The sequence below is a fragment of the Cervus canadensis genome, chromosome X (assembly GCF_019320065.1).
Source record: "Cervus canadensis isolate Bull #8, Minnesota chromosome X, ASM1932006v1, whole genome shotgun sequence".
In the NCBI taxonomy this organism is placed as follows: domain Eukaryota; kingdom Metazoa; phylum Chordata; class Mammalia; order Artiodactyla; family Cervidae; genus Cervus; species Cervus canadensis.
Window position 1 is genome coordinate 121,493,837 of NC_057419.1, and position 16,549 is coordinate 121,510,385.

General features: G+C 37.5%; 1 protein-coding gene across 2 annotated transcripts; it reads left to right on the forward strand.

The window, feature by feature from the left end:
- The first annotated feature begins 13,536 nt into the window (after window positions 1-13,536).
- Window positions 13,537-15,025, forward strand: LOC122434794 (transcription initiation protein SPT3 homolog). Of its 2 annotated transcripts, none has more exons than XM_043458507.1 (3): window positions 13,537-13,652; window positions 13,855-14,722; window positions 14,799-15,025. In XM_043458507.1, exons 1-3 carry the CDS (start codon window positions 13,552-13,554, stop codon window positions 14,961-14,963), a joined length of 1,134 nt encoding a protein of 377 aa, XP_043314442.1. In that variant the 5' UTR covers window positions 13,537-13,551; the 3' UTR covers window positions 14,964-15,025. The 2 variants fall into 2 exon arrangements, with proteins under 2 accessions (XP_043314442.1, XP_043314443.1); XM_043458508.1 differs by having other exon boundaries at window positions 13,855-14,720; window positions 14,796-14,942.
- The last annotated feature ends 1,524 nt before the right edge of the window (window positions 15,026-16,549 follow it).

A 16,549-nucleotide genomic window follows, 5' to 3' on the forward strand; every position in this document is an offset into this window, starting at 1 on the left:
CCTGAACATCAACATACAGGCTGCCCAAGGACACACCTAACACATAGACCCATCTCAAAACTCATTACTGGGCACTCCATTGCTCTCCAAAGAGAAGAAATCAAGTTCCACGCACCAGAACACTGACGCAAGCTCCCCTAACCAGGAAATCTTGACAAGCCAATCGTCTAACCCCACCCACTGGGTTAATCCTCCACAATAAAAAGGAACCACAGACCTCCAGAATACAGAAAGCCCACTCCAGATACAGCAATCTAAACAAGATGAAAAGGCAAAGAAATACCCAACAGGTAAAGGAACATGAAAAATGCCCACCAAGTCAAACAAAAGAGGAGGAGATAGGGAATCTACCTGAAAAAGAATTTAGAATAATGATAATAAAAATGATCCAAAATCTTGAAAACAAAATGGAGTTACAGATAAATAGCCTGGAAACAAAGATTGAAAAGATTCAAGAACTGTTTAATAAAGACCTAGAAGAAATAAAAAAGAGTCAATTAAAAATGAATAATGCAATGAAAGATCAAAAACACTTTGGAGGGAACCAAGAGTAGAATAACGGAGGCAGAAGATAGGATAAGTGAGGTAGAAGATAAAATGGTGGAAATAAATGAAGCAGAGAGGAAAAAAGAAAAAAGGATCAAAAGAAATGAGGACAACCTCAGGGACCTCTGGGACAATGTGAAACACCCCAACATTCGAATCATAGGAGTCCCAGAAGAAGAAGACAAAAAGAAAGGCCATGAGAAAATACTCGAGGAGATAATAGCTGAAAACTTCCCTAAAATGGGGAAGGAAATAGCCACCCAAGTCCAAGAAACCCAGAGAGTCCCAAACAGGATAAACCCAAGGCGAAACACCCCAAGACACATATTAATCAAATTAACAAAGATCAAACACAAAGAACAAATATTAAAAGCAGCAAGGGAGAAACAACAAATAACACACAAAGGGATTCCCATAAGGATAACAGCTGATCTATCAATAGAAACCCTCCAGGCCAGAAGGGAATGGCAGGACGTACTGAAAGTAATGAAAGAGAATAACCTACAACCTAGATTACTGTATCCAGCAAGGATCTCATTCAGATATGAAGGAGAATTCAAAAGCTTTACAGATAAGCAAAAGCTGAGAGAATTCAGCACCACCAAACCGGCTCTTCAATAAATGCTAAAGGATCTTCTCTAGACAGGAAATGCAGAAAGGTTGTATAAACGTGAACCCAAAACAACAAAGTAAATGGCAACGGGACCACACCTATCAATAATACCCTAAATGTAAATGGGTTGAATGCCCCAGCCAAAGACAAAGATGGCTGAATGGATACAAAAACAAGACCCTATATATGCTGTCTACAAGAGACCCACCTCAAAACAAGAGACACATACAGACTAAAAGTGAAGGGCTGGAAAAATATTTCATGCAAACGGAGACCAAAAGAAAGCAGGAGTCGCAATACCATCAATAAAATAGACTTTCAAATAAAGGATGTGAAAAGAGACAAAGAAGGACACTACATAATGATCAAAGGATCAATCAAGAAGAAGATATAACAATTATAAATATATATGCACCCAACATAGGAGCACCGCAATATGTGCGGCAAACACTAACGAGTATGAAAGAGGAAATTAATAGTAACACAATAATAGTGGGAGACTTTAATACCCCACTCACAACTATGGATAGATCAACTAAACAGAAAATTAACAAGGAAACACAAACCTTAAATGACACAATGGACCAGCTAGACCTAATTGATATCTATAGGACATTTCACCCCAAAACAATCAACTTCACCTTTTTCTCAAGTGCACACGGAACATTCTCCAGAATAGATCACATCCTGGGCCATAAATCTGGTCTTGGAAAATTCAAAAAAATTGAAATCATTCCAGTCATCTTTTCTGACCACAGTGCAGTAAGATTAGATCTCAATTACAGGAAAAAAATTGTTAAAACTTCAAACATATGGAGGCTAAATAACACGCTTCTGAATAACCAACAAATCATAGAAGAAATCAAAAAAGAAATCAAAATATGTATAGAAATGAATGAAAATGAAAACACAACAACCCAAAACCTATGGGACACTGTAAAAGCAGTGCTAAGGGGAAGGTTCATAGCATTACAGGCTTACATCAAGAAACAAGAAAAAAACCAAATAAATAACCTAACTCTACACCTAAAGCAATTAGAGAAGGAAGAAATGAAGAACCCCAGAGTTAGCAGAAGGAAAGAAATCTTAAAAATTAGGGCAGAAATAAATGCAATAGAAACTAAAGAGACCATAGCAAAAATCAACAAAGCTAAAAGCTGGTTTTTTGAAAAAAATAAACAAAATTGACAAACCATTAGCAAGACTCATTAAGAAACAAAGAGAGAAGAACCAAATTAACAAAATTAGAAATGAAAATGGAGAGATCACAACAGACAACACTGAAATACAAAGGATCATAAGAGACTACTACCAGCAGCTCTATGCCAATAAAATGGACAACTTGGATGAAATGGACAAATTCTTAGAAAAGTATACTTTCCAAAACTGAACCAGGAAGAAATAGAAGATCTTAACAGACCCATCACAAGCAAGGAAATCGAAACTGTCATCAAAAATCTTCCAGCAAACAAAAGCCCAGGACCAGATGGCTTCACAGCTGAATTCTACCAAAAATTTAGAGAAGAGCTAACACCTATCTTACTCAAACTCTTCCAGAAAATTGCAGATGAAGGTAAGCTTCCAAACTCATTCTATGAGGCCACCATCACCCTAATTCCAAAACCAGACAAAGATGCCACAAAAAAAGAAAACTACAGGCCAATATCACTGATGAACATAGATGCAAAAATCCTTAACAAAATTCTAGCAAACAGAATCCAACAACATATTAAAAAAATCATACACCATGACCAAGTGGGCTTTATCCCAGGAATGCAAGGATTCTTTAATATCCGCAAATCAATCAATGTAATACACCACATTAACAAATTGAAAGATAAAAACCATATGATTATCTCAATAGATGCAGAGAAAGCCTTTGACAAAATTCAACACTCATTTATGATTAAAACTCTCCAAAAAGCAGGAATAGAAGGAACATACCTCAACATAATAAAAGCTATATATGACAAACCCACAGCAAGCATCACCCTCAATGGTGAAAAATTGAAGGCATTTCCCCTGAAATCAGGAACAAGACAAGGGTGCCCACTCTCACCACTACTATTCAACATAGTGTTGGAAGTTCTGGCCACAGCAATCAGAGCAGAAAAGAAGTAAAAGGAATCCAGATAGGAAAAGAAGAAGTAAAACTCTCACTGTTTGCAGATGACATGATCCTCTATATAGAAAACCCTAAAGACTCTACCAGAAAATTACTAGAGCTAATCAATGAATATAGTAAAGTTGCAGGATATAAAATTAACACACAGAAATCCCTTGCATTCCTATACACTAACAATGAGAAAACAGAAAGAGAAATTAAGGAAACAATACCATTCACCATTGCAACAAAAAGAATAAAATACTTAGGAGTATATCTACCTAAAGAAACAAAGGACCTATACATAGAAAACTATAAAACACTGATGAAAGAAATCAAAGAGGACACAAACAGATGGAGAAACATACCGTGTTCATGGATTGGAAGAATCAATATTGTCAAAATGGCTATTCTACCCAAAGCAGTCTATAGATTCAATGCAATCCCTATCAAGCTACCAACGGTATTTTCACAGAACTAGACCAAAGAATTTCACAATTTGTATGGAAATACAAAAAACCTCGAATAGCCAAAATAATCTTGAGAAAGAAGAATGGAACTGGAGGAATCAACCTGCCTGACTTCAGACTCTACTACAAAGCCACAGTCATCAAGACAGTATGGTACTGGCACAAAGACAGAAATATAGATCAATGGAACAGAATAGAAAGCCCAGAGATAAATCCACGAACCTATGGACACCTTATCTTTGACAAAGGAGGCAAGGATATACAATGGAAAAAAGACAACCTCTTTAACAAGTGGTGCTGGGAAAACTGGTCAACCACTTGTAAAAGAATGAAACTAGAACACTTTCTAACACCATACACAAAAATAAACTCAAAATGGATTAAAGATCTAAATGTAAGACCAGAAACTATAAAACTCCTAGAGGAGAACATAGGCAAAACACTCTCCGACATAAATCACAGCAAGATCCTCTATGACCCACCTCCCAGAATATTGGAAATAAAAGCAAAAATAAACAAATGGGACCTAATGAAACTTAAAAGCTTTTGCACTACAAAGGAAACTATAAGTAAGGTGAAAAGACAGCCCTCAGATTGGGAGAAAATAATAGCAAATGAAGAAACAGACAAAGGATTAATCTCAAAAATATACAAGCAACTCCTGAAGCTCAATTCCAGAAAAATAAATGACCCAATCAAAAAATGGGCCAAAGAACTAAACAGACATTTCTCCAAAGAAGACATACAGATGGCTAACAAACACATGAAAAGATGCTCAACATCACTCATTATAGAGAAATGCAAATCAAAACCACAATGAGGTACCATTACACGCCAGTCAGGATGGCTGCTATCCAAAAGTCTACAAGCAATAAATGCTGGAGAGGGTGTGGAGAAAAGGGAACCCTCTTACACTGTTGGTGGGAATGCAAACTAGTACAGCCGCTATGGAAAACAGTGTGGAGATTTCTTAAAAAACTGGAAATAGAACTGCCATATGACCCAGCAATCCCACTTCTGGGCATACACACTGAGGAAACCAGATCTGAAAGAGACACATGCACCCCAATGTTCATCACAGCACTGTTTATAATAGCCAGGACATGGAAGCAACCTAGATGCCCATTAGCAGATGAATGGATAAGGAAGCTGTGGTACATATACACCATGGAATATTACTCAGCCGTTAAAAAGAATTCATTTGAACCAGTTCTAATGAGATGGATAAAACTGGAGCCCATTATACAGAGTGAAGTAAGCCAGAAAGATAAAGAACATTACAGCATACTAACACATATATATGGAATTTAGAAAGGTGATAACGAAAACCCTATATGCAAAACAGAAAAAGAGACACAGAAATACAGAGCAGACTTTTGAACTTTGTGGGAGAATGTGAGGGTGGGATATTTCAAAAGAACAGCATGTATACTGTGTATGGTGAAACAGATCACCAGCCCAGGTGGGATGCATGAGACAAGTGCTCCGGCCTGGTGCACTGGGAAGACCCAGAGGAATCGGGTGGAGAGGGAGGTGGGAGGGGGGATCGGGATTGGGAATACATGTAAATCCATGGCTGATTCATATCAATGTATGACAAAACCCACTGGAAAAAAAATAATAATAATAAAAAAAAATTTTCACTATTACATTGCTTGTGCCTGCATTATATCATTTTTTGTAGGTTAAAGATGACATTCTTTGATAACGTTCACAAAATGGCCTTACTCCTTCTCTCTCTCACACTTTATCAAATATACAGACTTCTCTAAATGCAAAACAACTTGCTGAAGATTTCATCTTAACATGAACTGTTATTTATTGATATTTTCTGTGCTAAGTACTGTGCTATTAGTGTAAAGTTTTACATGAGAGATTTTATAGACTGAATATTTTCTCCCAAATTCCTAGGTTGAAACTCTCAACCCCAGTGGGATGGTATTTGGAAGTGGGGTCTTTGAGAGGTAATAAGGAGCTAGATTAGGTCATTATAGGAGGCCCCTCATGATAGATTATCTTTTATAAGAGGAGAAGGAAACAGGAGAGGTCTCTTTCTCTGCCATGTGAGGATACTGCAAGAGGGTGGCCACCTGCAAACTGGAGAGAGGCATCTTACCAAGAACTCAAATCTGCTGATGGCTAGATCTTGAGCTTCCCAGCCTCCAGAACTGTGAGAAATAGATGTCTCATTTTTAATATACCCACTTTATGGTATTTCATTATAGCAGCCCAATCTGACTAAGAAATTAATACTATGAAAGGGCTGCTGTTGTAACAAACACCTAAAAGTATAGAAGCTGCTTTGGAACTAGATAAAGTGTAAAAGCTAAAAGTGTTTGTAGGTGCCTTCTATAAAAAGCTTACATTTCAAGGAAAGACTATCCGTGCTAAATATTAGCAAAAAAATATTAGCTCAATTATGTGTGTGTCAGTATTTTGTGCAAGGTAGAACTAGAAGCAATGAAATTGGATATTTAGCTAAGATTTCCAAGAAAAAAGGTTGATGGAGCAACTTCAGGCTGCTTATAGTAAAAAACAAGAAGAGAAAAATTAAAGAAATACATAATTTTTAAACACAAAGAGACCAAAACTTAGAGATTTGGAAAATCTTGCTAAAAATTGAGAAAGCATTCTTCCGGAGAGAACGGTAACCAAAAGTGGGGGAGAGCAACCATTTGATAAGTAGATTAGTATGAGTTTTAACCAGAATAGAACTAACCAAGCCAAAAGAGCAGAAATACTTCCAGTTTGAACTGAATGATATGGAGATAGGATGGAATGAAGGAACACTGCCAGACTTCTTACATTCAACAGGAAAATAAAGCTATCCATCTGTGCACTTGTGCTATTCTTCAAGAAAAGAGAATGGCCCTAAAGGTGGCAAGTCAGGGATCATCAGGGCTATCTCGTTAGTGTCAGCAGACCAGAGAGCATCCAACCAAAGCCAAAAATGCATTGCCAGCTAGGGCTCTGAGAGTGACAGTGTCACCACAGTGGATCAGGGAGGCAAAGCGTCTGGTCAGAGGATTATTCTTGAGCCTTAAGATATCATGGAATTTGTCTTCTCAGGTGTTAGGGAATTGCCTAGGACCCATCACCTCTTCTTTATATCTCTCTTTTGGAATGGAAATGTCTAGTCTATGCCCCACCATTGTAATTTTTTTCCTTCTTTTTTTTAAATATAAATTTATTTATTTTAATTTGAGGCTAATTACTTTACAATATTGCATTGGTTTTGCCATACATTGACATGAATCCACCACGGATGTACATGTGTTCCCCATCCTGAACTCCCCTCCCACCTCCCTCTCCATCCCATTCCTCTGGGTCATCCCAGTGTACCAGCCCCAATCACCCTGTATCATGCATCAAACCTGGACTGGTGATTCGTTTCACATATGATAAGGTATGTTATCATGTTTTAATGCCATTCTCCCAAGTCATCCCACTCTCGCCCTCTCCCACAGAGTCCAAAAGACAGTTTTATACATCTGTGTCTCTTCTGCTGTATCACATACAGGGTTATTGTTTCCATCTTTCTAAATTCCATATACATGTGTTAGTATACTGTATTGGTGCTTGTCTTTCTGGCTTACTTCACTCTGTATAATAGGCTCCAGTTTCATCCACCTCATTAGAACTGGTTCAAATGAATTCTTTTTAATGGTTGAGTAATATTCCATTGTGTATATGTACCACAGCTTTCTTACCCATTCATCTGCCAATGGACATCTAGGTTGCTTCCATGTCCTGACTATTATAAACAGTGCTGCGATGAACATTGGGGTACATGTGTCTCTTTCAATTCTGGTTTCCTTGGTGTGTATGCCCAGCAGTGGGATTGCTGGGTAATATGGCAGTTCTATTTCCAGGTTTTTTTTTCCTGGTTTATTTATTTATTTTTCATTTTGGAACTGTCCAGATTTCCAGTTTTTTAAGGAATCTCCACACTGTCCTCCATAGTGGCTGTACTAGTTTGCATTCCCACCAACAGTGTAAGAGGGTTCCCTTTTTTCTGTACCCACTTCAGCATTTATTGCTAGTAGACTTTTGGATAGCAGCCATTCTGACTGGCATGAAGTGGAACCTCATTGTGGTTTTGATTTGCATTTCTCTGATAATCAGTGATGTTGAGCATTTTTTCATGTGTTTGTTAGCCATCTATATGTCTTCTTTGAAGAAATGTCTGTTTAGTTCTTTGGCCCATTTTTTGATTGGGTCATTTATTTTTCTGAAATTGAGCTACAGGAGTTGCTCGTATATTTTTGAGATTGTTTGCCAGTTGCTTCATTTGCTATTATTTTCTCCCATTATGAAGGCTGTCTTTTCACCGTGCTTATAGTTTCCTTCGTTGTGCAGAAACTTTTAATTTTAATTAGGTCCCATTTGTTTATTTTTGCTTTTATTTCCAATATTCTGGGACGTGGTCATAGAGGATCCTGCTGTGATTTATGTCGAAGAGTGTTTTGCCTATGTTTTCCTCTAGGAGTTTTATAGTTTCTGGTCTTGCATGTAGATCTTTAATCCATTTTGAGTTTATTTTTGTGTATGGTGTTAGAAAGTGTTCTAGTTTCATTCTTTTACAAGTGGTTGACCAGTTTTCCCAGCACCACTTGTTAAAGAGATTGTCCTTTTTCCATTGTATATTCTTGCCTCCTTTGTCAAAGATAAGGTGGGTGGATTTATCTCTGGGCTTTCTATTCTGTTCCATTGATCTATGTTTCTGTCTTTGTGCCAGTACCATACTGTCTTGATGACTGTGGCTTTGTAGTAGAGCCTGAAGTCAGGCAGGTTGATTCCTCCAGTTCCATTCTTATTTCTCAAGATTGTTTTGGCCATTCAAGGTTTTTTTTTTTTTTTTATTTCCATACAAATTGTGAAATTATTTGTTCTAGTTCTCTGAAAAATACCATTGGTACCTTGATAGGGATTGCACTGAATCTATAGATTGCTTTGGGTAGTATACTCATTTTCACTATATTGATTCTTCTGATCCATGAGCATGGCATATTTCTCCATCTGTGTCCTCTTTGATTTCTTTCATCAGTATTTTATAGTTTTCTATATATAGGTCTTGTGTTTCTTTAGGTGGATATATTCCTAAGTATTTTATTATTTTCATTGCAATGGTGAATGGAAATGTTTTCTTAATTTCTCTTTCTGTTTTCTCATTGTTAGTGTATAGGAATGCAGGGGATTTCTGTGTGTTGATTTTATATCCTGCAACTTTACTATGTTCATTGATTAGCTCTAGTAATTTTCTGGTGGAGTCTTTAGGGTTTTCTATGTAGAGGATCAAGTCATCTGCAAACAGTGAGAGTTTTACTTCTTCTTTTCCAATCTAGATTCCTTTTATTTATTTTTCTGCTCTGATTGCTGTGGCCAAAACTTCCAAACTATGTTGAATAGTAGTGGTGAGAGTGGGTACCCTTGTCTTGTTCCTGACTTTAGGGGAAATGTTTTCAATTTTTCACCATTGAGGATAATGTTTGCTGTGGGTTTGTCATATATAGCTTTTATTACATTGAGGTATGTTCCTTCTATTCCTGCTTTCTGGAGGGTTTTATCATAAATGGATTTTGAATTTTGTCAAAGGCTTTCTCTGCATCTATTGCAATAATCATATGGTTTTTATTTTCCAACTTGTTAATGTGATACATTACACTGATTGATTTGTGGATATTGAAGAATCCTTGCATCCCTGGGATAAAGCCCACTTGGTCATGGTGTATGATCTTTTTAATATGTTGTTGGATTCTGTTTGCTAGAATTTTTTAAGGATTTTTGCATCTATGTTAGTCAGTGATATTGGCCTGTAGTTTTCTTTTTTGTGTGGTATCTTTGTCAGGTTTTGGTTTTAGGATGATGGTGGCCTCATAGAAAGAGTTTTGAAGTTTACCATTCTCTGCAATTTTCTGGAAGTGTTTGAGTATGATAGGTGTTAGTTCTTCTCTAAATTTTTGGTAGAATTCATCTGTGAAGCCATCTGGTCCTGGGCTTTTTTTTGCTGGAAGATTTCTGATTACAGTTTCAATTTCCATGCTTGTAATGGGTCTGTTAAGATTTTCTATTTCTTCCTGGTTCAGTTTTGGAAACTTGTACTTTTCTAAGAATTTGTCCATTTCTTCCAAGTTGTCCATTTTATTGGCATATAGTTGCTGATAGCAGTCTCTTATGATCCTTTGTATTTCTGTGTTGTGTGTTGTGATCTCTCCATTTTCATTTCTAATTTTGTTGATTTGATTTTTCTCCCTTTGTTTCTTGACTAGTCAGTACCATTGTATTTTTGGCAGCACATAACTTGTCTGGTTTAACAGGTTTACAACAAGAGGGAAACTGGTCCCAGGATAAATCTTGAGGCTTATCCAAATCTGACTTAGATGATATTTGGATGAGACTTTGGATTTAAATGCATGAAAGAGTTAAGAGTTTGGGGGTGCTGAAATATAGTCCATGTATTTTATATTTGAAAAGGATATGAATTTGGGGGCCCAAAAGTAATGACTGATGACTGTACACATGGACATCACCAGATTACCAACATCAAAACCAGACTGATTATGTTCTTTGCAGACAAAGATGGAGAAGCTCAATACAGTCAGCAAAAACAAGACCTGGAGCTGATTGTGGCTCACATCATGAGCTCCTTATTGCAAAAATTCAGGCTGAAATTGAAGAAAGTAGGGAAAAACACTAGGTCATTTAGGTATGACCTAAATCAAATCTCTTATTATTATATAGTGGAGGTGACAAACAGATTCAAGCGATTAGATCTAGTAGACACAGTGCCTGAAGAATTATCAATGGAGACTTGTAACACTGTACAGGAAGCAGTGACCAAAACCACCCCAAAGGAAAAAAAATGCAAGAAGACAAAGTGATTGTCTGAGGAGGCTTTACAAACAGTTGAGGAAAGAAGAGAAGTGAAAGGCAAGGGAGAAAGATGTACCCAACTGAATGCAGAGTTCCAGAGAACAGCAAGGAGAGATTAAAACAATAAATAAAAAACGTCTTCAATGAAAAATGCAAAGAAATAGAGGAAAACAATAGAATAAGAAAGACTAGAGATTTCTTTAAGAAAATTGGGGCTATAAAGGCAACATTTCCTGCAAGGATGGGCATGATAAAGGACAGAAATGATAAGGACATAACAGAAGCAGAAGAGATTAAGAATAGGTGGAAAGAATACACAGAAGAACTATACAAAAAAAAAAAAAAAGTCTTAATGGCCCAGATAACTACAATGGTGTGGTCATTCATCTAGAGCTAGACATCCTAGAGTGTGAAGTCAAGTTGGCCTTAGGAAGTATTACTATAAACAAAGCTAGTGGAGGTAATGGAATTCCAGTTGAGCTATTTCAAATCCTAGAAGATGATGCTGTTAAAGTGCTACAACCAATATGGCAGCAAGTTTGGAAAGTTCCGCAGTGGCCACAGGACTGGAAAAGATCAATTTTCATTCCAATACCAAAGAAGGCCAATGTCAAAGTATGTTCAAACCACCACACAATTGTGCTCATTTCACAGGCTAGCAAGGTAATGCTCAAAATCCTTCAACCCAGGCTTCAACAGTACAGAAACCAAGAACTTCCACATGTACAAGCTGGATTTAGAAAAGGCAGAGGAACCAGATATTAAATTTTCAACATCCACTGGATCACAGAAAAAGCAAGAGAGTTCCAGAAAAACATCTACTTTTGCTTCATTGACTATGCTAAAACGTTTGACTGTGTGGATCACAACAAACTGTGGGAAAACCTCAGATATGCAGATGATACCACCCTAACATCAGAAAGTGAAGAGGAACTAAAGAGCTGCCTGATGAAGGTGGAAGAGGAGAGTGAAAAATATGGCTTAAAACTCAACATTCAAAAAACAAAGATCATGGCATCTGGACCCATCACTTCATGGAAAAGATGGGGGAAAATGGAAACAGTGGCGGATTTTATTTTCTTGGGGTCCAAAATCACTACAGACGGTGACCGCAGCCATGAAATTTAAGCTGCTTGCTCCATGGAAGAAAAGCTATGACAAACCTGGACGGCGTATTCAGAGTTGAACCAAAAAGAAAGCTGAGCACAAAAGAATCGATGCTTTCAAACTGTGGTGCTGGAGAAGACTCTTGAGAGTCCCTTTGACAGAAATAAAATCAAACCAGTCAATCCTAAAGGAAATTAACCTTGAATATCCATTGGAAAGACTGATGCTGAAGCTGAAGCTCTAATACTCTGGTCACCTGACGTGAAGAGTCAACTCACTGGAAAAGACCCTTTCCTGATGATGGGAAAGGGTGAGGGCAAGAGGAGAAGGGGGCAACAGAGTATGAGAAGGTTGGATGGCATCACTGACTCAATGGTCATGAGTTTGAGTAAATTCTGCGAGATAGTGAAGGACAGGTAAGTCTGGTGTGTGGCAGTCCATGGGGTCGCAAAGAGTCAGACACAACTTAGCAATTGAATAACAACAAAAACAATGTGGAATCCATTTACCTGGTATGAATTTCCTTGGTTCTCATCCAGATTCAAGGAGTTGAAGGGTAATTATAGTGTTGCAAATAACCTGAATATTGCCACCACAAGACAATTATGAAAAACTCTAAAATGCTTTACAAATGGTAATTCATCTGCAGGTATGCAACTATCATATATATTACACTATGTATGTACTATGGTATATTTGAATTATTAATGCATAAAAATATTGGAGTCATTAAAATATTTAATACATCATGATTTAACATAATTATGATCAGATTTAATAAAATGATTTTACATGTCCTACTTTATGTAACAAATTACATAAAGCTCTGCTTTCTGTAATCTTTGCCTTAATTTTATAGTAACAAGTAGAAATAGGAGTACCTTAATTAACCATTCCATTTAGAACCTCTTCTAATGAGGAACTTAAACAGTAATTTTGAGACAAATGTTTGTGGATATGTATGAGTACATTTGCCAGAGTTGTTCTCTAAGCATGATTAAATGTAAGCTGATGAACACTTGAAACAAAATGATGCATTTACATAGATTTTATACTCACAATACACTATCTTGTCCTCACAGTGACCCATTTTGCGAGTAAGAAGCTTTGATGTAGATTAAGAAACTTGTGCAAGTTTACAAATACAGTTGTTGTGAGGGCTCATGTGCTTCCTGATCTGTGGCCAGTGCTCTTTTCACTCGATTTCCAAGAAACGCATAGTTCATTATTTTTTCAAGTCTTATTAAATTCATCTGAAAACTACCCACTCTCAATTTTACAAAATGTTGCATTAATCAATTCTTTATCATGACCATAAGAAGGCTTTTGAAAAATTTTGGATGATAACTTGAAGAGGATTTTTAAAGGAACGTAGAAGTATTTGACATTCGGGAAAAAACTTGTCAAGTGTTACAGAGATTTCTACACAATTTCTGAAGAGAATCTGAATTTAACTTCTACAAGCACATGGGAAATGAGAAAGGCTTTACACTTTCTACTGAGCTATTGTTATGACTTGCATTTTCTAAACTATATTAACTACCTTGACCCCTATGTAGGTGTTCATTAATGAAAAATTAGCAAACAATCCTCACAAATTATAAGTACATAAGAATTGTTCCTAATGAGTTCAACATAATCAGTGATTGTGCTGTGAATATACTGCAGTAGAAATCAAAAGTGATTGGAGAAATCAAAAGGAGATTGGAGTTGTAACTCTTAAGTGAGTTTTTTCAAGGGCAAACGTTTTCTTAAAACTCGAATAAGCAGACCATCTCTAACCCCACATTCTCCGCGCGGGACGCGCAGCCGTGTCTACAAGTGTTCTTAGAGCAGAGATGAATAATACTGCAGCCAGCCCAATGTCTGCTGCCACTTGTAGCAGTGGAAGAAGTGCAGGGAAGTCTATAAGCTTCACAGCAGAATTGCAGAGTATGATGTCATTATGAATAATGCTGTAATTGAACATTGATATACCTTCATGTTCTTTCCTTGGTATTGCATTAGCTGGAACTTCTCATATGATGCTGAATAGGAGTGATGAAAGGATTGGAGGCTGTTGAAGAAGATAGATGACATAATAAGTGTGAAGTTTTTAGAACACCATCTGTATCTGGAGGGATTTCCTTGTAAGTGCTCAGGTTTTCTTTAGGTGATGCTCGGAGGCCTCTTCATGAAACGGCAGTTTTGGTAGAAGATGTGGTGCACACTCAGTTAGTTAATCTGTTACAGCAAGCTGCTGAAGTTTCTCAGCTTCGGGGAGCAAGAGTAATTTCTGCTGAAGATCTTCTGTTTTTGATGCGCAAGGATAAGAAAAAACTTAGAAGACTGCTAAAATACATGTTTTTCCGAGACTACAAATCAAAGATTGTCAAAGGCATTGACGAGGATGATCTTCTGGAAGACAAATTGAGTGGCAGCAATAATACAAACAAAAGACAAAAAATCGCTCAAGACTTTCTCAACTCTATTGACCAAACAGGAGAACTCTTGGCAATGTTTGAAGATGATGAAATTGATGAAGTTAAACAAGAAAGAATGGAGAGAGCAGAAAGACAAACTCGAGTTATGGATTCAGCTCAATATGCAGAATTCTGTGAAAGTCGACACTTAAGTTTCTCCAAAAAAGGGTCCAAATTTCGAGACTGGTTGGACTGCGGTAGTATGGAGATAAAGCCCAATGTTGTTGCTATGGAAATTTTAGCATATTTAGCGTATGAAACGGTGGCACAGTTAGTGGATCTGGCTCTTCTTGTGAGGCAGGACCTGGTAACCAAGGCAGGAGACCCCTTCAGCCATGCCATTTCTGCCACCTTCATTCAGTACCACAACTCTGCTGAGGGGTCTTGCTTGAAGCCCTATCCAGACTCTCCTGAGAACACACCTCCTCCCACACCAACAGCTCCGTCCGCGGGCTCACAGCACTCGGGGAAGGCCACATCGGGATCCCTAGGGAATGGGAGTGCTGGACAAGACTCAGCTAAGACCAAACAAAGGAAAAGAAAAAAGATAAGGAAACTAAAATACAGGTATCTTACATGACTTGACAGAACTGGTAACTGAGATGGCTGGGATCGAGACCAAGAGCACTGCGGCCTGTGGTGTTGAGGCTCACAGCGATGCCATCCAGCCCAGCCACATCAGAGAGGCCGTCCGACGCTATGGCCACAAGATTGGCCCCCTTTCCCCATTCACAGTACGTAATAACAGAGTTATAAAAAGTTATATTTATAATCTGAAAGAATTTTGATTTTCAAGTGGTCAAATGAAGCAGCAATGGAATTGTTGAAAGCAATTTGTGGTGGCTGTAATTTTGTTGTATAAAAGTGGCATAATTCTCTTGGGGAAAAAAAAATTCGAATAAGCAGAGCATTTTTCAATCATTAGTCTAAAGGAAGAAATAAATACTTCTAAAATAAGAAGATATTGGCCAAAATGACAAAAGAAACAAAATTGGCAGCTCAGGAAAACCTAGATGGGAATTTTCTCTATAAGATCACATACACTTGAAAAAATTCAATTGAAGTTAAACAATTTCTACCCAGTACCTTGGGCTTCCCTGGTAGCTGAGTTGGTAAAGAATCTGCCTGCAGTGTGGGAGACCTAGGTTCAATCCCTGAGTTGGAAAGATCCCCTGGAGGAATAAATGACAACCCACTCCAGTATTCTTGCCTGGAGAATCCCAGGGACAGAGGAGCCTGGCAAGCTACAGTCCATGGGGTCGCAAATGGTTGGACATAACTGAGTAACTAAGCACAGCACACATCTAGTACCTACTATGTGCAAAAGAATAAAATTAACATTAATATCTGCTTAAAGTGTTCCAAACAACACTAGAAGCCTCATTATTAGTATTAGCACTAACATTAGTATTTATGAATCCTCACAACTCTGGGAGGTAGGTAGCATTATCCTATTTGTACATCTGAGAAAACTGGGGCTCAGAGAGGTGAGGAAGCAAGGTGTTACCAACCTTCAAGCCTCTCATGCTTTAGGTAATAGGTATTTTAATTTTCAGTTTTCAAGTAGTGAACCTGAGATCCAGGCAGGTTGCGTCAACTGCAAAAATTCACAAAGGTGGTGAATGCTTTGACTATAACTCCAATAGTAAAGCTAGATTACCATTACCCACCAGTGATTTTCCAACTTCAGCAAGCAGCAGAATCATCTTATTAAAACAGAGGTTCTGAATCAGAGATTGCTGGACTCCATCCCCAGAGTTTGAATTGGGAAGACTGGGGTGGGGCCCAAGAGTTTCCATTTCTAAGAAGTTTCTAAATTATGCTGCTGCTGCTGCTGCTCTTCCAGGGAATACACTTTGATAACTACTCTGGGAATAGTAGTAAAGAGAACAAACAAGTATAGTTGAAGTTGAACAAATGGATTAAAAGGCTAAAAGATATATTATCAGAACAGTAACAGTTAATTACAAGTTCCATATGAAAGGTAAAAGAGAGCCAGTGATGGGATTTTAAGATGTTGTCATAGGGATGACAGGGATGTCATAGGGATAATAGTGAGAGAAAGACATAAGGCTACCTATTTCTTTTAACTTTTCCTTTAACAGAAACAGAATAATGCCTTCCAACTGAAGCTAATGCTACATGGCTTTTAAATTACTCTCTTGTTTTTGTTTTGCATTCAGCATATCTTATTTTGAGCAATAGAGAGTTAAGTCACTGAAATCCTTAAGGAAACCATTTTTCCTGTTTCTTTCATTTCTTTGTTTGTTTGCTGCTGTGGGATTTTTTTAAAACCAATTTCATTTTAAGTGATAGACAGGGATTTTCCCCCTTTAATGGTAAAAGGATCAAGTAAATTGGATTTGAGATGTTT